At 45.7% G+C, this 20970-nt stretch overlaps 1 protein-coding gene across 1 annotated transcript in view; it reads left to right on the forward strand.

Annotated features, from left to right (window-relative positions):
* Positions 1-5254: 5254 nt before the first annotated feature.
* Positions 5255-20970, forward strand: part of RAB11FIP4 (RAB11 family interacting protein 4) — a 68315-nt gene continuing 52599 nt past the window's right edge. Inside the window, exon 1 of the mRNA XM_030208380.1 lies at positions 5255-5440. Coding sequence (XP_030064240.1) covers positions 5363-5440 — 78 coding nt within the window. The 5' untranslated portion in view covers positions 5255-5362. The remainder of the gene's footprint in view (positions 5441-20970) is intronic.

Consider the following 20970-nt stretch of genomic DNA (forward strand, 5'->3'; position numbering starts at 1 on the left):
AATTATATGTCCATTACGAGCTTTGGTTTTGTTGTGTTGCAGGGTACAGACATTTAAGTTGGATCGGTAGGGTATGCCTTTTTGAACAGGTTAGTTTTTAATGATTTCCGGAAGTTTAGATGATCATAAGTTGTTTTCACGGCTTTTGGTAATGCGTTCCATAGTTGTGTGCTTATGTAGGAAAAGCTGGATGCATAGGTTGATTTGTATTTGAGTCTTTTGCAGCTTGGGTAGTGGAGATTTAGGTATGTTCGTGTTGATCCTGTTGTGTTTCTGGTTGGTAGGTCTATGAGGTCTGTCATGTATCCCAGGGCTTCGCCGTAGATAATTTTATGAACCAGGGTGCAGATTTTGAAAGCAATAGGTTCTTTGATTGGGAGACAGTGCAGTTTTTCTCGGAGGGGTTTGGCACTTTCGAATCGCATTTTTCCAAATATAAACCTGTCTGCCATATTTTGAGTAGTCTGAAGTTTCTTTATAATTTGTTCTTTGCATCCCGCATAAATTCCATTGCAGTAGTCTACATGGCTTAGTACCATTGATTGTATCAAGTTGCGAAATGTTTCCCTCGGGAAGAATATTTTCACGCGTTTGAGTTTCTGCATTGAGTGGAACATTTTCTTTGTTGTAGATTTCACTTGGTTCTCTAGTGTGAGGTTACGGTCGATTGTAACACCGAGAATTTTCAGGCTGTCTGAGATAGGGAGGGTATAATCTGGGGTGTTTATGTTTGTGGGTTTGTTCGTATTGTATTGCGATGAGAGGATGAGACAGTGTGTTTTTTCTGTGTTGAGTTTTAGTTGAAATGCGTTTGCCCATGAGTTTATGATATTCAAGCTCAGCTTGATTTCGTTGGTGATTTCTGTCAGATCACGTTTGTAAGGAATGTATATTGTGACATCGTCTGCATAGATGAAAGGGTTAAGACCTTGGTTGGATAAAGATTTGGCTAGTGGGGTCATCAGTAGGTTGAAAAGGATCAGTGATAGTGGTGATCCTTGAGGTACTCCGCATTCTGCTTTCCACGGTGGTGATATGTTTGAGTTTGATTTCACTTGATATGTTCTAGTGGTTAGGAAACCCTTGATCCAACTAAGTATGTGTCCGCCAATCTTGAAGTAATCTAGGAGTCTTAGTAGTATTTTATGGTTTACCATGTCGAACGCACTGGACATGTCGAATTGGAGAAGTATGCTTTTGCCTGTTGTTATTTCCTGCTTGAATTTGGCTAGGAGGGTAATTAGTGCTATGGAGGGGGTGAAATCCTGATTGTGATTCATGTAATATTGTGAATTTGTTTATATAAGCAGTAAGTTGTTTGGTTACCATGCTTTCCATCAGTTTGACCACCAGTGGGATTGATGCTACTGGGCGGTAGTTAGTGATTTTGTTTGATTTTTTCTTGGGATCTTTTGGTATCGGAGTGAGTAGGATATTACCATTTTCCTTAGGGAAGAGACCTTGTTAGGGTTACCATTTTGTGTCCTCTGAAAAAGAGGACACATGTCACGCCCCCCTACCCCGCCCCCGCCACGCCTCATGCCCCTATTCCCCCCCGTCACATAGTCCCCTCCCCCCATCACATACCCCCCCCTCACTTACTGTCTAGCCCTGGTGGTCTAGTAGCGTCTTCTCTTCGGGGCAGGAAAGAGCCCCCTCTTTCCTGCCCGGAGCGCTGCCTGCCCTTGCCTGCTGCATCCTCCTCGGTATGGCTGGGGATTCAAAATGGCCACCGAGAGTTGAAGCGGCCTCGCGAGAGTTCAACTCTCGGCGACCATTTTGAATCCCCAGCCAGACCGAGGATGATAGACAGGGGAGGCAGCGCTCCGGGCAGGAAAGAGGGGGCTCTTTCCTGCCCCGAAGATGTCACTAGACCACCAGGGAACATGGTAAGGAAGGGGAGGGGACGGGAGACCAGGTCACCAGACCCACGGCGCCGATCGCCCGCCCACACGCCCACCGCACGCACGCGCCTGCCCGCAACCGCGCCCACGTTTGTCCAGAAATCCGGACAAACGTGGGCGCGGGCAAAATCCGCCAGACGCCCCGGACATGCCCTCAAAAAGAGGACATGTCCGGGGAAATCCGGACGTATGGTAACCCTAGACCTTGTTGAAGCATGTAGTTTAAGTGGGATGTAAGGTCTGCTATGAAGCGGTGGGGGGCGGATTTTATTAGGTAGCTGGGGCAGGTAATACCAAGGTAGCACATACTAAGACTTCTGTGGGAGTTCAGGCAAAACTCAGATCAGGAGGAGGGATCGTATTCTGTGTTTGGTCACAAAGATAAATGAACTTGTTTTGCAGTAATATGCTTTCACTCACAATTTAAAAAACAAAATCATTTGTCAAAAAAAAGTTTGATCACTTCAGTAGTATAAACTGCCATGAGCTACAACTGAAAAAGCTGTGAACTAAATCCCAAAATCCCATCCCTTCCTTCCTTCCTCCAACAGCAGAACTGGATGCAGTGCCCCTGATCTGTTACAGATGGGTGTCTACTGATACACCCAGAAACTGCAGCTCTATAGCAATTTTCCACTCCTGGCAGTCCTCTGTCGGATTGCAAAATGTAATGTTTACTGAGAAGGATGCTACAGAATCTCTCGTTTCTCCCCTTCTTTCCTCACTTTTTACTTACATAAGGTAAATAAAGTCTCAATTTGCTTAAATTGCAAAAACAATTACATAAATCTAAGAGTTACCTTGAAATGACTTTGAGTGTAAAAGTTATGCCAGGAAAGATTTGTTGTGTTTGAAATATGCCTTTGGTTCTTTGCTAACCAGGGGGACCTCATGAGATCAGACTTTTGTACTTGGGGGCTGATGCTGGAAGGTTCTGACACCTTATCTAACCTGGGCGCAAACCCGGAGTTCACAGCCTGTTAACACCGGCAATACGTTTGAACATCGGCCCCCTGGATCAGTATCAGGTTACCAAAAGTAAGAGCCCCACAACTGCTGGAGCTGAGAAGCCGAATGCTATTAGAGGAAATATTTATTTCACGTAATCAACATGAATCCAAAAGGAGGGTTTACAACTGAAAACCAAAGGAAATCTGACAAAGTTTAAGATATAGTTGCTGTCTGTATAGGTCACTGAGAACTGTACATTGCCCCATAGTGGGGTGTTTGAGTGGCTATTAATAGAGAGATAATTAGTATGGAAAGAGTATTGACCAGTAACATAGTACTGGGATTTTAACAGAAGCCCTGATGTGGAGTAAAGGGTTAACACATTCTGCAATCAGCACTAGTGAGGATTTTATGACTGTTTCTTCTCTTTCCTGGTGAGCATAAAGAACTTTTTCTGGCTTCTTTGAAGAAGAGGAACTGAGGGAGGAGATGTGCTGGAAAAAAAAAAGAAATGCCACACTGTTGACAAAATTGGGACTTGCAAAAATGATGTCATAGTCTCAGGGCTGGCTTAAGGGACTGGGGTAGCCTGAGCCAACTTTTGCATCAGCACCTCCCTCCCCACCTGCAATAGTTCTTCTACTCCCTGAAGTCCTTCCCCCCCCCCCCCCCCCACTCACCCCGCTGGTGATAAAGAGCAACAAAGTCCCAAATACTGGTCCAGCAGCATCTCCCTCCCCACTCCACAAGGGGGAAGCAAAGAGAGATGCCAGACCAGGATTTTGGTGCCCTTCATCACTGGCATCACTGGAAGAGGAGGGAGTGTGCTACTACTTCCTCCTACAAAGGTACTGGGGGGCGGAGAAGAGGGCCGCTAGACCTCCAGGAATTTGTGTCGGGGGGGGGGTTGGGGGTACTGGAGGTCCGCCGGACTTCCATCCCCCCCCCCCCGTGTCACTGGCTTGGGGTGGGGGTTCAGTGGGGCACTAAGCCACCAGGGCCTTGGTGTTTCCGGGGATCTGGTGGTCCCACAGACCTCCAGCCCCTGTATTTGCCAGGTTTGGGCTTTTGACAGCTTGGACATGTCAAACAAGTGCGGGAGGGCTCAGGCACAGTCCTCCCACACTTTAACCCTATGATCAGAGATAATAGTGTGCATAAATTTGCATGCTATTATCTCAGATCCTAGGGGCGGTAAAGCCCCACATTGTTCCAGTGCTATTTTTAGAGCGCTGTTTGGAACTGTGCAGGCAGGGGTGTGCTGGTAAATTGTTAACAGGGGGCTCTCTCTCGCCAGCAAAGTAAAAGAGAATTCAGGAGGGGCCCAAGCCCACATTTTGGGATCCATTTGTTAAAGTAGCCTTGGAGAACCGGCTCCCAAAATTCTTAAAAACTTAACAAACGGCTCTCCAGAGCCTGTGAGAGCCTGCTCCAGCACACCACTGTGCGCAGGGCTTTTGATCATCTGGGCATCAGGCAGCAGATTGCCTTGGGCCACCCCTGACCTAAGACACAAATATGTTTTAAGTCTGTCTGATGCAATAGCACAGGTACTGAACACCTCCAATACCTATTCTCTTCATTGTGTCTAGGGCAGGATGTGACATATTGTTTGGCACCGCCAATGTGTACAGGACATTTTATTGTGTTTGAATATGTTTTTAACAGGCAGTAACTGCATTAGCATTAGGACGTGTTTATGCTATCATTAACGATCTATGGGATTGCTTTGTTCTTGATTCTATTGTTTTACTCTTAAAACGTTCGGGTGCCAGTAAAAAATAAGATTTGTTTTTTAATCTTTCATATCCAAAAATAAATCACACAAAGGCATCTCGCAATCGGATGACCCACGGTTAAGAGACGAGACGTCCCTCGGATCCCGTCAATGATGAAATTAAAACTTGGACTTGGGTTTCAGCCCCGGGAAACTGGAGAAAAGACAATAACCTGCGTTGTTAAGAGAGATTTTCTGAACTGAATTCCCACAGAAAGAAACCAGACAGTGAAAGCAGGTTTTGCATTTGTTAAAAATAACGTTCATAATCCAATCAGGGTATAATTGGGGGTCGCTTTCTTTTCCTCTTGCAGATAAAAGAAGCGGCACCTTCCTTCCTCCCTCCTCCCCCCCTTCCGTGTGTGTGATCGCCTCCCTCCCACCGGCTTGCCAACGTCACCCATGATAGGCAGGTCGGCCAACGCTGGTATCTTAGCAACAGAGGGGCAGGGATACCTCCTGCCCACTGCTGACGGAGCGCGAGCAGGAGGAACGGGAAGAAGGCGGGTCTGTGTGCTCTCAGACTGTAGTGTGCCGGGGTCGCGCGAGCTGGAGGGGCGGGGAGAGGGAGGGTCTGTGCTATTGGATTGTATGCCAGTGTCACGCGCCTGCGCTCGCGCTCGCGCTCGCGTCCTCTATAACCCTTTTCTCGCCGGGGACTTTACTTACGCTCGCGGCGCTGGACAGCTCCCTTTTTCGGATTTCCCCGGGCTTCCTTTTGTTCAGGTGAATGTCGTCCTTGGTTTCTGCGCCTGAACCGAACGCTGAAGGTCTGGGAAATGAGGCTTTGTCCACTTGCCTTCCCCAGGTAAGGACAGCTTTAGTGGGGGGGGGGGGGGGGGGGGGGGGGGTAAAGAAAGACGGGATCCGCGTTTTACCTGAATCCGAATTGCAGATCAGCCGAGAGAAAGAAGGAAAAAACCATCGATTCGGAACTGAAACTGGTTACATTTCCCTAAACTCAGCCAAGCGTGGGCAGGTGCCCTACTTATTCAGAGTGGTTGCAAAACTGGATATTTCCCCCGTAGTCACTTAGCTAACTAACCACTTAGCTCAGATACTTTACAGGCAGGAGAGACTTTTAACAGTGGCGCTTTAGAAATAAAATAGATGCATGTATTCAGTTTTCAAAAAAGCGAGAAACGTTGTAGCACTAGTCATTGGGACTAAGATACATTTTCTAAATGTAATCGTTTCGTGGGATCAGTTTGGTTATTACTGTGTGCACACACATTTGCAAGATTTTCAGATGCAGGAAGCCACGCTGTGGGTTCGTTGCCTTCTGGAGTGGAATAGCAGCCAGTTGGTAGAGGAAGTACATTTCTTTACTGCTTGTATTTATGTTTATTCTGTGCTTGATATACGCCTTTCAGTGGAAACAATCAAAGCGGTTTACAAAACAAAGTGGGCACCTGATACTTTAATCCACTGTAATTTTTCCAAATCAAAATTAATGAAACCTGGACCTTTTTCTTTTCACTTGTTAACTCATCATCACTAAATCTTCCTTAACTGGACAGACGGAATAAAAGGCAATTCCACTGGAAAGTCAATTGGCCATGGACGGCTTCTCTGCAAAGAGAATGCACACATGGTTCAAGATGCCATTTGGCTAGTGTAAAAGATGGGTCTCTTTTACCCTTTTTCTTACCTGATCTGGCTGACTCTGTTCCGATGCGAAATCGAACATCTTTCCCACCTTTATTATCTAAGAAGTAGTAGATGAAGTCCTACAAAGTCATAGAGCTTCAGTTTTATCGTTTTCTTTTCTGAAATACTGCACTACAGAGGACTGTGGCTGCCTTGTTAATTTTCCAAGAAAGGCCAAAACAATCCAGGAGGTTGAGAAAAAGTGACCTTTTCTGGCCCTTGAGGGCAGGGGTTGAGGCTGGCAGGATCCTGCATTCTAGGGAAGTGGCCCTGAAACTGATCTGTATTGGCTATGGCTTGTGTGGAGGTGGGGGGAGGGGAGGGCTGGCCTCTTTCTTTTCTGAAAGTTTTTGCCAAGTTCACTGATGCATCACTCCCCAGACCTGCAATCTAAGCCTCTTTAGAAGCCTTGTGTATCAGCCTGGATGCGGCTCACTGCTGCTTCCCATTGGCTAAAGCTGGACAAAGCCACTTTCAGAGTGGATCAAGGTTAAATAAGGCAATGTGGGGATTTCCTCAGGTTTTGAGGTTTTTTTTCATTATATAGGTGTTTTATGCACGATGAGCACTATTCCATAAAAGAACACGTGTAAGTGCTAAGTCGACATACTTTTAGATGCTAACGCTTACATTGTGTCAATAGTACATCTAAATGCAGCACTTTAGTGTTTAACTTTTTAACTTACAGTAGTCTGTAAGTTATATGTGTAAACTAGCCGTTAAGCCTGTAACAACGGGCACGTTTTTTGTTTTCCTATGGCCTCCCCTCATCCACCAACCCTGCTCTCTTCCCCCCTCCCATCCGCTCCATCCACCCGTGTCCATCAACTGTTCTCTCCCCTACCCTCCATCCTCTGGCTCCCATCCATGTCCACCCATCTCCTAAGTGTACCGCGATTGTGACCTCCTCTGCCCTGCCGTCCCCTCTGCCGCCATTTCACCCGCCGTCACCTTTGACCCCCCCCGGCATCACCCCCCTCTTTCCGCTGTCGTTGTGTCCTCCTCCAGCTGCTTTCGTTACCTCCCGTGATTCCTCCTGTCGTGTCGTCAGTTCTCCTCCATCGCTGCGTCCGTTTCCCTCAGTTCCGCTCCCTCCTTCCCTCCCTGCTCCCTCCTCCTCCGATTTCCACGTCCATGTCCATGCCCCCCTCCCTATTGGGCTGTACTGCTGGTGGAGGTGGGGCTTGGACTTCTGCACTCTCAACGTTCGGTCTCTACTGCGCATTTGCGAGTGAGTCGGTCACTTGTCATTTATATGTTTGATGTTGGACTTGCCCATGCCCCACCTAGGCTCCTCCCCTGTGAATGCTGCCTTGCATTATGCACTAAGCAAGTTCTGTATTTCATTTATAGAATAGTGGATGGAGAGCAGGGGCGGATAAAATGGCACCCCGGCACCCTCAGCACTGTGCCCCCTCCCTGCCAACTCCTTTCCGCCCCCCAGCTTGCCTTTTTTTTTTTTTCTTCAAAAATCAGAGGCGGCAGCAATCCCCATACGCTGCCCTGCCGCCGGTACTGTTGTCTCCTCTGTACTGTGGCCCACTTCCGAGGAAACAGGAAGTTATATCAGAGAGGCGGGCCGCAGTATAGAGGAGACACCGGTGCCACCGGCAGGGCAGCAAATGGCGATCGCTGCCACCGCCGCAGCCTTTTGAAAAACAAAACAAGAAGGTAGGCTGTGTGTGTGTGTGTGTGTGGGGGGGGGGGGGTTGAGGAAGGAAGGGGAAAGATGCCGCTCCATAATTAGTGCCACGTGAGGCCCCCGCCTCAGTTGGCCTATTGGCAGGGCCGCCCTAGTAGAGAGCATTCACCTAGCACTTAAACACATCAGTGTACACTTAGGTACCAAGTTATGGAATGAGGGGGTTGGTTGCAGGGGTCTTCTCACGTGGAAATAAAGGGAGGCCAATGTCAGGACATACACATTGCCGATATCTGAAATGGGACAAGTCACATGTACTTGAGATCACTACGCGAGTGGTCTGCAAAAGTAGAAAAACAGGGTTTTAATATCTTTTGTGATTGCACAGTAACATAGTAGATGATGGCAGATAAAGACCTGTACGGTCCATCCATTCTGCCCAACAAGATAACATACTTCATTATTTAACCTCTTTGACAATAATATTTAAATAAACTGTTGTACGAACTGCATATAACCTGTGTACTTAGATTAGCAGCATTTTGGGGAAACAGGTTCCTCCCCCCCCCCCCCCCCCCCCCCCGTTAACAAAGCCACGCTAGTGGCTGCCAGTCCGGTAATGCTGACATAGCACATTCACTTTGAATGGGCTGTGTCGGCATTGCTGCGCGGCAGCTGCTAACGTGGCTTTGTAAACAGGGGGGTAAGTTTGTACCCGAGGCAATAAAGAATTTAGAGGCCCTTTTACAATGCCACGGTAGAGCTACCGCAGCATCATCATACGCCAATCTGGTACTACCCCCGGCCTTCCGCAGGAGCCGGCAGTAGTTCCGCCCCCAGCATGCTGTATTTCTGGTGCGACAGGAAGATTTTTTTTTTTAAACCACTGCGCACTGCCCAGTTACCACCGGGTTAGCGTGGGAGCCCTTACCGCCTCCTAAATGGCCACGTGGCAAGTGTGCATTTACCGCACAACCATTTCCTTTTTTTAGCCTTTTACCCGCTGTGGTAAAAGGGGCCTCTGTGTGGCAAATCCACGTGCTGACACTACCACAGGGCCTCTCATGTACCACAGCTTGGTAAAAGGAGCCCTAAGTGATTTGCCCAAGATCACAAGAAGCAGCAGTGGAATTTAAATGGGGGAAAGGGAAATGGGTCTTTATACCGCCTTTCTGTGGTATTTTGCGACTACATTCAAAGCAGTTTACATATATTCAAGTACTTATTTTGTACCTGGGGCAATGGAGGGTTAAGTGACTTGCCCAGAGTCACAAGGAGCTGCAGTGGGAATTGAACTCAGTTCCCCAGGATCAAAGTCCACTGCACTAACCACTAGGCTACTCCTCCACTAGCAACATTCCATGTAGAAGCCTGCCCTTGCAGATCAGCAATGCGGCCACGCAGGCTTCTGTTTCTGTGAGTCTGTCAGACTCACAGAAACAGAAGCCTGCGTGGCTGCGTTGCTGATCTGCAAGGGCAGGCTTCTACATGGAATGTTGCTAGTGGAATAGCAACATTCCATGTAGAATCTCCAATAGGGAAATGGGACTTGATATACTGCCTTTCTGAGGTTTTTGCAACTACATTCAAAGCGGTTTACATATATTCAGGTACTTATTTTGTACCAGGGGCAATGGAGGGTTGGGTTAAGTGACTTGCCCAGAGTCACAAGGAGCTGCAGTGGGAATTGAACCCAGTTCCCCAGGATCAAAGTCCGCTGCACTAACCACTAGGCTACTCCTCCACTCCAACCAGGCTTCCAAGCTTATCAGATTTTCTGACTTGATTAAATGCTAGCATATTCCCATTGGGACTGGATGTTTAAAGGATTCTCCACCTTGGTGGTCTTGCTGCAGGCTTTCAGTCTGTAAGGGGTGGGGTGGGGGGAGGATGGGCTCCAAACTTGTTTGCAGTGTTTTGGGACAGGGACCCCCAGACCACAATAAGAGGAGGTTTCAGTGTGGCCAAACCTTTTGTCCACCCACCTCCCACTGTGTGCTAATTGTTCCTCTTAGCTTAGAAAGGATTTGGTATCATTGCTTTATGTTTAAAAGTTGGGTGGTAATGGAAGAGAAGAGGTGGGGGTGGGGTGGGCGGAGAGCAAGCAAGCACATCCTGATCTCCATTGATCCCAGATCTACGGAAGCCTTTGGCTACTTCACTTTCCATGCTTGTTTTTCCTTGCTAGGAAAGTAATAAGGTTTCACATCATATACACAGATGGCTGTAATTGCTTTCACTGTTCATTACCAGAATCGTTTCATCACTTGCCTGTGAAACAGGCCATAAAAGAGTTCAGTTTATGATTTACCCTCTGCAGAAGTGGTAAATTATTCAGATTTCAAAAAGGATTATGTACTGAGTTTTTGTAAGACAAAAATAGTGTTTTTAAAAGATTGGACTCGGTAAACGCATCTTCTTGTTATCTTGAGAGTTCATAAAGTGCTGATAATGCATTAGGCAGTATGCAAGAAAATTGTTCAGCCCGGTTCCTTGCTGAAAGTGCTATCCATCTAAACTGTTATGATTATCCAGCTACAACTGATGAGCCATAGCTCTAGACTCTGACTAATGTCATACATATCTCCGAGGTCACATAGGGTCTCTGGGACTGGTACCCACCAGCAAGATCTCTCTGTGCTTCTTGCGGAGTACCACAGGGCTCTTCCCTTTCACCAACCTTATTCAATATTATGTTGATGCCTTTAGCCTCAGCTCTAGCAAAATTAGACCTAAATCCTTTCATCTGTGCTGACGATATTACCGTCTACATCCCCTTTCATACCACCGTATCAGAAATCGCTAATCTCATCGAATCTTGCTTCTCCGCTATTGAGCATTGGGCTGAGGTGTTTCGCTTTAAACTAAACAAGGATAAAACTCAATGTCTCATACTCTCGTCCACCTATACCCAAATAACCGACACAACGCTTCCAGTAAAGGGCTACGTTCTTCCAATTACCAACAGTCTGCGGCTCTTAGGAGTGCACCTGGACATACACCTCCAGTTGGATCATCATGTGCATTTGGTCTCCAAAAGAATGTTCAGTGCTTTGTGGAGGCTGCGGCGCATACGATGTTTCCTTACCAGAGATCTGTTCCGTACACTTGTGCATTGGCTAGTCCTCTCCCACCTAGATTATTGCAGTGGAATTTATGCAGGCTGCAAGGTCTCTTTATTGAAAAGGTTCCAAACAGTCCAGAACACTGCCGCGAGACTGATTCTGGGAGAACATTGTTTTGCGCATGCTGAGCCTCTGCGCTTCAGACTCCATTGGCTACCTGTAAAGGAGCGTATTATTTTTAAGCTCTGCTCCTTAACCCACAAAATCATCTATGGGCTTGCTCCAGACTACATGCTCCCCTTGATCGACCTTCCACCCAGGAATACCACGCCTGCAGCACGGTCATATCTCCATCTACACTTCCCAAACTGTAAGGGTGTCCAGTATAAGAAGATTTTCACCTCTTCTTTCCGCTACTGGTGCCCTAAATACTGGAATGCTCTCCCGCAGCACCTCAGATTGCAAGTGGACTACATCCTCTTCAAGAAGTTGCTGAAGACTTACTTCTTTGCCAAAACTTACTCCCCTAGTTACTCTTCTGATTGATACACCCTTCATGATCCCCACCCTGCTTGGTTTCCCATTGTTAGCTACTGCTCCTTCTGTCTAGGGTTACAATACGTCCGGATTTACCCGGACATGTCCTCTTTTTGAGGACATGTCCGGACGGATTTGGCCAGCCTGCCCGTTTGTCCGGATTTCTGGACAAATGGACTGGCTGGCGGGGGTGGGACTCCCCTCCCCTTACTCCACTATTCCTGGTGGTCTAGAGGTACCTCTTCATCTTCGGGGCTCTCGGTGTTTCAAAATGGCCGCCGAAGTTGAAGCAGCCTCGCGAGACTTCAACTCTCGGCGGCCATTTTGAAACGCCGAGAGCCGGACTCACTGTATGCAGGGCAGCTAGCAGCAGCGCTCCGGGCAGGAAAGAGGGGGCTCTTTCCTGCCCCGAAGAGGTACCTCTAGACCACCAGGGATAGTAGAAGAGTAAGGGGAGGGGAGGTGACGGGGGGGGGGGGGGAGCCAAGTGGCAGAATAGTAAGATACTGCTGCTGTTTTCACCGGGGATTATATAGAGGTTCTCCTGCTTAGTCTTTGAATTTCTCTTTCATTTGATATCTTTATGTTTGATATCTTTATGTTTCTTACTGCGCAATAGGAAACGCATTTCTGTTTCTTTTTCTCCTGTGTTGCACCACATGCCTAGTCTGGCATTTTAGGGAGTTGAGTTTTATCTGCACGTTTCTAGTATTTCTACTCTCTGGTTTCTTCCTTCACCCTCTGGTCTCTCCTTATCCCGTCACAGACCTACCCTTCTCCTGTCTCGCCGGATCTGTCATCCACCGATGACAGGGGGAGGTGAGGGGGTGACAAGGGAAGGGAAAATGCGACAGGGGACGAGGGCGTGAAAGTGGGCGGGGCAAGTGTCCGCTTTTTTTTTATGAGGACAAAAAATGGTAACCCTACTTCTGTCTATTCTTTGTCCCCTTTGCAATATTTCCTTTATTGTAATGTTCTTAATTTTCTGTAAGCCACATTGTGCCTGCATGAGTGGGAAAATGTGGGATACAAATGAACCATAAATAAATAAATGTACTTGGCAAGTACAATGTCAGCTGACGTTCAGGACACACAAGTAGGTATTTGAGGGTATTTACTGTGGCCCACACAAATTTTTTAAGATAAAGAGATGTTGCCTGAGAAAATAAAGTGGAGTGTCCACAGGTACACGGAACCACCTATAACACCAGAACAACCCACACCCGGTTAGGTGGGAGATCATTGGGCTACCCAGACCTGGGGTGGGGAAACTCTTCCCACCACAGCCTGGGCACTCCACCGAGGTGCTTGTGGCAGGGGTTTATATCCCCTTTGTGGAAGATGGTGTCATTACAGGAGCCAGGAGAGAGGGTGCATGAGAAAGCAGAAATGCAGACTCCTTATGGCAAAATTGAGATTTTCCAGAAGTTGGAGTACTACTAGATGAACTAAATTAAAAAGTGCCACACCAATCCGCATTGGCTTCCTATCAAAGAACGCATCTCTTTCAAAATCTGCACCTTAGTCCACAAGATTATCTATGGAGTAGTCCCAGATTACATGATTGACCTAATCAATCTCCCAATCAGAAATAGTACCAGTTCATCACGGTCTTACCTGAATCTCCATTACCCAAATTGCAAAGGACTAAAATACAAGACAACCCATGCGTCCAACTTGTCTTACATAGGCACGCGCCTGTGGAACGCATTGCCACAAGTGGTGAAAACAACTTATGATTACCTAAAATTCAGAAAGTCATTAAAGACTCACCTATTCAGAAGGGCATATCCGAATGACCCAACTAAATGACTCAACCCTGCAACACTTCACTATTAAAGATCGTATTGGACATTAATGAACTCTTTTACCTCACCCCCAACTTGATTGAATCTTATCTTCCCTATCCCAATACAACATTTTGTACCTATCCCGTACCGGATTTGGCGAAAGCCTTCACGGTATTATGTAAGCCACATTGAGCCTGCAAATATGTGGGAAAATGTGGGATACAAATGTAACAAATAATAATTAAAATGGCCAGAATAACTTTGGTCACCATCCTACCTCCATTCCACCGTGAGCATCAATCATAGGTGTCAACATTTCAAAATGATTGGGCATGTCAAATACGGTACAAATTAGCCCTCCCTGGATACAAAAAATGAAGGAGCTTATTGAGAGGTGCTCAGCACAGAGCTGGCTCCTATGGCATCCATCCCTAAATAGTAATCAAGGAGCCTGAGAAAGATAAAAGAAATAAGGTGGAGAAAGAGAGCAGAACCTGATCGTATTTCCAGGTTACGTTGTTTCTTCTAGAACAGGAACGTGGTAGAAAAACAATAACGTGGTGATTTTCCACCATTACTAGGTCATGGGTGAGCTAACAGCAGATTTAAGTGTGCAGAAAAATGTGGTATTTGCAGTCCTAAGGTTCAGGCAGGATATGCAGACTGGAGTCATTAACTAATAGCTTTCCCTGACCCAGGCACTGAACCACAAACAGTGCCCTTCACAAGTCGCTGATCTTGAAGGTTAATTTTCTCATTTAGTTTTAAGTTGTAAAGCAGGTAAGAAGGCCGTGGTTCCTCTTTCGGTCTCCGGTGCCAGTGCCCCTCTTGCCTTAAAAAATATATATATATTTCTTTGAACCTTTGTGTGACTACTGTTGTTTCTAATTCTTCCTACTTTCTTACTCATCTATATGTTACAACTTTGTCTTACCCTTCACTACCAATTATAATGTTCTAGTATGTATTGTGTTGACATTGCTAGTATACCATGCCATACTTTGTATTGCTGTTCAAATATTTTTACTGCTGTAATTGCCTATTGCTCATGTTTGATCTATTCTTACTGTAAACAGCCTTGAGTGAATTCCTTCAAAAAAGCGGTAAATAAATCCTAATAAATAAATACTGGAACTTAATTTCACCTAATTCTGGCATTTCCAAAAACAAATTGTTTTGTTTTTGTTACATTTGTACCCCGCACTTTCCCACTCATGGCAGGCTCAATGCGGCTTACATGGGGCAATGGAGGGTTAAGTGACTTGCCCAGAGTCACAAGGAGCTGCCTGTGCCTGAAGTGGGAATGGAACTCAGTTCCTCAGGACCAAAGTCCACCACCCTAACCACTAGGCCACTCCTCCACTGTTGCTACTATTTGAGATTCTACATGGAATGTTGCTATTCCACTAGCAGCATTCCATGTAGAAGTCGGCCCTTGCAGATCACCAATGTGGCCGCGCAGGCTTCTGCTTCTGTGAGTCTGACGTCCTGCACATACGTGCAGGACGTCAGACTCACAGAAACAGAAGCCTGCGCAGCCTTCTACATGGAATGTTGCTAGTGGAATAGCAACATTCCATGTAGAATCTCCAATAGTAGCAACATTCCATGTAGAATCTCCAATAGTATCTATTTTATTTTTGTTACATTTGTACCCTGCGCTTTCCCACTCATGGCAGGCTCAATGCGGCTTACATGGGGCAATGGAGGGTTAAGTGACTTGCCCAGATTCACAAGGAGCTGCCTGTGCCTGAAGTGGGAATTGAACTCAGTTCCTCAGGACCAAAGTCCACCACCCTAACCACTAGGCCACTCCTAGTGGAAGATAAGATTCTACATGGAATGTTGCTACTATTTGAGATTCTGTTGCTACAATTTGAGTTTCTATATAGAATGTTGCTAGTGGAGGAGTAGCCTTTAATCCTGGGGAACTGGGTTCAATTCCCACTGCAGCTCCCTGCGACTCTGGGCAAGTCACTTAACCCTCCACTGCCACAAGCACAAAATAAGTAACTGTATATAATATGTAAACCACTTTGATTGTAACCACAGAAAGTATATCAAATCCCATCCCCTTTCCCCTTATGTAGTAACCCATAGCCGATTAGGTGCTCAATATTGGACTTAACCAGCTATGCATTAGCCAGCTCCGCATACCCGGAAGTTCAATGCCGGAGCCCAGAAGTGGCTCAGCATTGAATTTACAGGTTTAGTGCCAGCAGCTGAATATCAACTCCTTAGGTTATACCACCCGGTTATACAATTGCCCTTTTTGCAGAAAATATGCTTTTTCTGCCCTAAATGCTCCATCATTGGGGTGGCTCAGTGGCAAGTACTGTGCACTTCATGCAAAAAGGTCAGGAATGTGGTGGTGGTGGTGGGTGTAGGGGGAGGAGAAAGTTGGAGCCATCAAAAAGGACAGTACCTCTTGACTGTACTTAGCATCCAAAACCCAGGATCCTGGAAGGGAGCACCGGTGCATTGGTCCTGGAATTTGGACCATTGTTACAGTGACCAGACTAGGAACAGAGGGAGGAAGGTCCCTTTAAAACAGAGGGAAGACCCCAGGTTAGTTATGAGGGCTCATGGCACCAGACCCCCTAGCACTGATTTCAAATGAACAGACGAGTCCCCCACCCCACCTCACATGAAGGTGACAAGTCAGATGTAAACACGCTGCATCTATCTAACTACATCTGTCGCACTGAATATCAGAACTCACAGGCTTATATATTCTTTCTGAGAATCCAAGTTCATGTCACCTTTTATTTTAGCATGTGAAGTACTCCTGTAAATCAGGGCTTCTAGCAAAATTTGGCTGGTAATACTCAGTCTGTTCCTTATCAAGCTGTTATTGCAGAATCTCTGTTTTGTTGATTTTGCCTTTAGACTGAAAGGAACTTGCAGATATCTGAACAATGGTTTTTCTGAGGAACAAGTTTATAACCTTTAATGCATTTAAATCAATTAAAGACTTATCTTCTGTCTTTTTCACACCAAGAACTGGTTCATGAACATACAAGCGAGCTAAACATGTTTTAGGTACTTCCTTCTCCATTATGCACACCAGAAATTGTCTCCTGTGTTTCAAACGACCAAGTTTTCCGTAGTGGGCTGCTGTAAAGCTTGATGCCTTCCCAGCACTGGCTGCTGGATTCTAGATTTGTTGCACACATATTTTTAAAATCTGAACTAGGGGAGAGTTACTGTCAGGGTATGTGAGTTATTTGGACACCTTTTGGTGTTAGATTTGAAATTTCTGGATCACCACAAAGCTGCGTGTCAAACAGGTAGACTGAGCCTCTCCTGATTTCCACACCCATTGCATCAAAACCAGTGTGAGAGGCACCCTAGGGCAAACCTTCAGGCTTACCCTCCGTCCCTCCCCCTCCACATTTTGATAGTTAAATTCAAGAATTATGACCACCTCAGCACATTCCTCCCAGATCAGTACTGTAAACATTGTACTTTTGTGTATATCTACTTACTAAGGGCACCTTTTACCTGGGTAAATGAGCTATTTGAAAACTGCCCACCCTCCCAGTGGGTAAAAGTATGCACTCTTGGTGCTTGGAGTTTTTCTGGCTGTGGAGTCCTTCCCCCCCCCCCCCCCCCTTTGCTTTGACTGTAGTTATTGTTTGTAGTCACTTAGGGCAATCATTATGGCTTGACTAGTAGAAAAGGCCTGTTTCTGACACAAATGAAACGGGCGCTAGCAAGGTTTTTCTCGGAGTGTGTATGTTTGAGAGAGTGTATGTGAGAGTGACTGTGTGTGTGAGAGAGAGTGAATGTGCGAGTGTGTGTGTGTGAGAGAGAGAGAGAGTGAATCTGGGTGCGAGTGTGTGAGAGAGTGTGTATGAGAATGAGAGTGTGTGCAAGTGCGTATGTGAGACACTGTGTGAGAGAGTGTGTTTCACACAGATACAGTGTGCGAGAGAGAGTGCGTGTGAGACACAGACTCTCTGTGAGATAGAGAGTGAACGTGATACAGTGTGAGACATAGAGTGTATGAGAGAGAGAAAGACATTGACTGTGAGAGAGAGAGTGTGTGTGACAGAGATACCTCCCCCTCTCTGGTGTCAGGCCCCCCCCTCCCTCCCTCTTTCTAGTTTCAGGCCCCCCCCCCTTCTCTCTCTGGTGTCTGAGTGTTACTGTGCAGGACGCTGAGCTCTGGCTGTGCTTCAAGGAACTGACCAATCCTATTTAATAAAATGCACCTCCAACATTCTGAAGCTGAGAAACCTCATGTGGTTGGTCACTTCTGCTTGTGGCGAACCCGGAAGTACGTGATGTCAATTCAGGAGATGGATACAGAGAGCAGGAATGCCTCAGCCATGCAGTCAGCTTCAGAATGTTGGAGGTGCATTTTATTATATAGGATTAGGCAGGGTATAGAGGTAATTTGAATATAGAATGTAGCCATTAATGTTACAATGTTTCCATTCTTATCTCCAGATGGATTTACAGAATGTTGGGTACAATCATAGGGGCCCTTCTACTAATTTGCATTAGAAAATAGACTTGGCACATTTTAACAGGAACTTTCTTGCACACTATGCCCATGTCTAACAGAACAGCGTTTCAGGCATTTTTTTTTAAATTGTTGTTTTTCAGGTCATGTGCTAATATTCACATTAGTGTGCACTACCTAAATAGAATGTTAGGTATTATTAGGAAAAGAATGGAAAACCCTTTTGTATCGCTGCATGGTACGACTGCACCTCGAATATTGTGTTCAATTCTGGTCACCACATCTCAAAAAGGATATAGTGGAATTAGAAAAGGTACAGAGAAGGGCGACAAAATGATAATGGGGATGGGATGATTTCCCTATGAGGAAAGACTAAAGCGGCTAGGGCTCTTCAGCTTGGAGAAAAGACAGCTGAGGGGAGATATGATAGAGGTCTATAAAATAATGAGTGGAGACGTGAATCGTTTGTTTACTCTTTCCAAAAATACCAGGACTAGGGGGGCACGCAATGAAGCTACAAAGTAGTAAACTTAAAAAGAACTGGAGAAAATATTTCTTCACTCAATGTGTAATTAATCTCTGGAATTCGTTGCCCGAGAATGTAGTAAAAACAGCTTAGCGGGGTTTAAAAAAAGGTTTGGCCTGTAACTTCAAGATGGCAGCTCGAGCTTGAGGCTCTGTGGAGGCTAACGCTGAGCTCTGTTCAATTATTACCTTCTTTCAATATGCCGCATACAAAGCGAAAAGGTGCAGTGAAGGGTGTCTTACCGTCAGCCCAATCACTCCCTCCGGGCCAGCGAACGCTCCTACAGTTTGCCACGAGCACCCCTGTGGATACTGGCATGAGGAAACCCGCTGTTGGGTCCGCCGAAGGAGCGGCGTTTCCACTAGGGTCGGAGACATCATTATCCCCGCCAGAGCTTAATCCGCCGCTTTGCCCTGCAGCCCTTCGGATGAGCGATGAGGACTCGATGGGACCGGAAGTTGGTAACCAAAGGGCCTCAGATGGTAGAACTCTTCCCCAGGACGCAGATGGTTCGAACATAGAGCTTCAAGCTCCCCAAGCGGTGACTCTACATTCTATTTGGGCAGCAATTCAACAACTAACAACTACGGTCACAAAAACTTCTCGAGATACAGCATTGCTGGTAAATAAGCTTGATTCTTTAACATTAACCTTAGAAACTGTTAAGACTGAACAATTTGCTCAAAAAAACTGAAATAACATTGTTAAAATCTGTCACGGATGCTTTGATAAAAGACAAAATGAAAACTTCTTTAAAATTGGAACATTTAGAGAACTATAATAGAAGACTAAATTTGAGGTTACTGAATTTTCCTTTTCAAATTGGAGTTACTCCAGTGGATTTCCTTAAAAAATACTTAATGGAAGTTTTGGCTTACCCTCAATCAGCAATACCACTTATTAACAAAGTTTATTATTTGCCTGATAAAATCACCAAAGCGAATCCATGTGATAATAATCAAGGTCCAGAAATAAATTTGAAAGACTTATCAGCATTTCTGGAAGAATCTATTTCAGAGATAACTTGTCGAAGGACTCTATTGATATCTTTTGTTTTCGACCAAGACTTAAATGCATTATTAAGACTTTACTTCAAGAATGCTACTAAACTTTTTCATGGTCAAAAAATCTGGATTTTTCCAGACGTGATAAAAACTACTCAGGATCGTAGGAGAGCGTTTCTAGCTTACAGAGAAGAGGTTAAAACTATGGGCGCTACCTTTTTGCTGGCTTATCCTTGCAAATGCTGTATCAAGTATTTAGGGAATAAATATATATTTTTTGAACCAGACCAGCTAAAAAAGTTTATAGATGCTAAAAAGCTATCCAAGTAAATGTGTAGAAGACATTAAGAAAATGGAAAATTGACGGGGGAATATGAGCCAGGCTATTTACTTTTTGTCTATCTTGTTTTATCTCCTTAATTGCTTTATCTCCTCTCCCTCCTTCTCATTGTTGTGGTCTAAGAAAGTAGACAGTCCTGCTTATAATCGAATGAGAAAAACGCCCAAGTTCCGACCTAAATCGGGAGATGGACGTTTATCTCACAAAAACGAATAAAGCGGTATAATCGAAAGCCGATTTTTGGACGTTTTCAACTGCAATCCGTCGCGGATGCGGACAAAGTTGATGGGGGCGTGTCAGAGGTGTGGCGAAGGCGGAACTGGGGCGTGGTTATCTGCCGAACAGAGATGGGCGCATTTCACCGATAATGGGAAAAAAGTATGCGTTTTTAGCTAGAATTTATGACACTTTTCCTGGACCCTGTTTTTTCACGAATAAGGCCCCAAAAAGTGCCCTAAATGACCAGATGACCACTGGAGGGAATCGGGGATGACCTCCCCTGTCTCCCCCAGTGGTCACTAACCCCCTCCCAGCACAAAAAATGAAGTTTCTCAACTTTTTATTTTCACCCTCAAATGTCATACCCAGCTCCCTGACAGCAGTATGCAGGTCACTGGAGAAGTTGTTAGGGGGTGCAGTGGACTTCAGGCAGGTGGACCCAGGCCCATCCCCCCTACCTGTTACAATTGTGCTGCTTAATGCTTATTAGTCGTCCAACCCCCCCCAAACCCACTGTACCCACATGTAGGTGCCCCCCTTCACCCCTTAGGGCTATAGTAATGGTGTAGACTTGTGGGCAGTGGGTTTTGAGGGGGATTTGGGGGGCTCAACACACAAGGGAAGGGTGCTATGCACCTGGGAGCTCTTTTACCTTTTTGTTTGGTTTTGTAAAAGTGCCCCCTAGGGTGCCCGGTTGATGTCCTGGCATGTGAGGGGGACCAGTGCACTACGAATCCTGGCCCCTCCCACGAACAAATGCCTTGGATTTATTCATTTTTGAGCTGGGCGCTTTCATTTTCCATTATCGCTGAAAAACAAAAACGCCCAGCTCACACATTGTTGAATAAAACATGGGCGTCTATTTTTTCCCAAAATACGGTTCAGTCCGCCCCTTCACGGACCCGTTCTTGGAGATAAACGCCCATGGAGATAGGCGTTTTTGTTCAATTATGCCCCTCTATGTTTCATAGTTAATATCTGTTAGGTATATTGAAATACTTATTAGTTTGAGATTATGTTGAATTTTTTCATGGTAATGTTAACCTATGACAATTTTACTACTGTATTTCCATTTATAAGTCTATCTTGTAAAA

Source organism: Microcaecilia unicolor, chromosome 6 (assembly GCF_901765095.1).
Source record: "Microcaecilia unicolor chromosome 6, aMicUni1.1, whole genome shotgun sequence".
In the NCBI taxonomy this organism is placed as follows: Eukaryota; Metazoa; Chordata; class Amphibia; order Gymnophiona; family Siphonopidae; genus Microcaecilia; species Microcaecilia unicolor.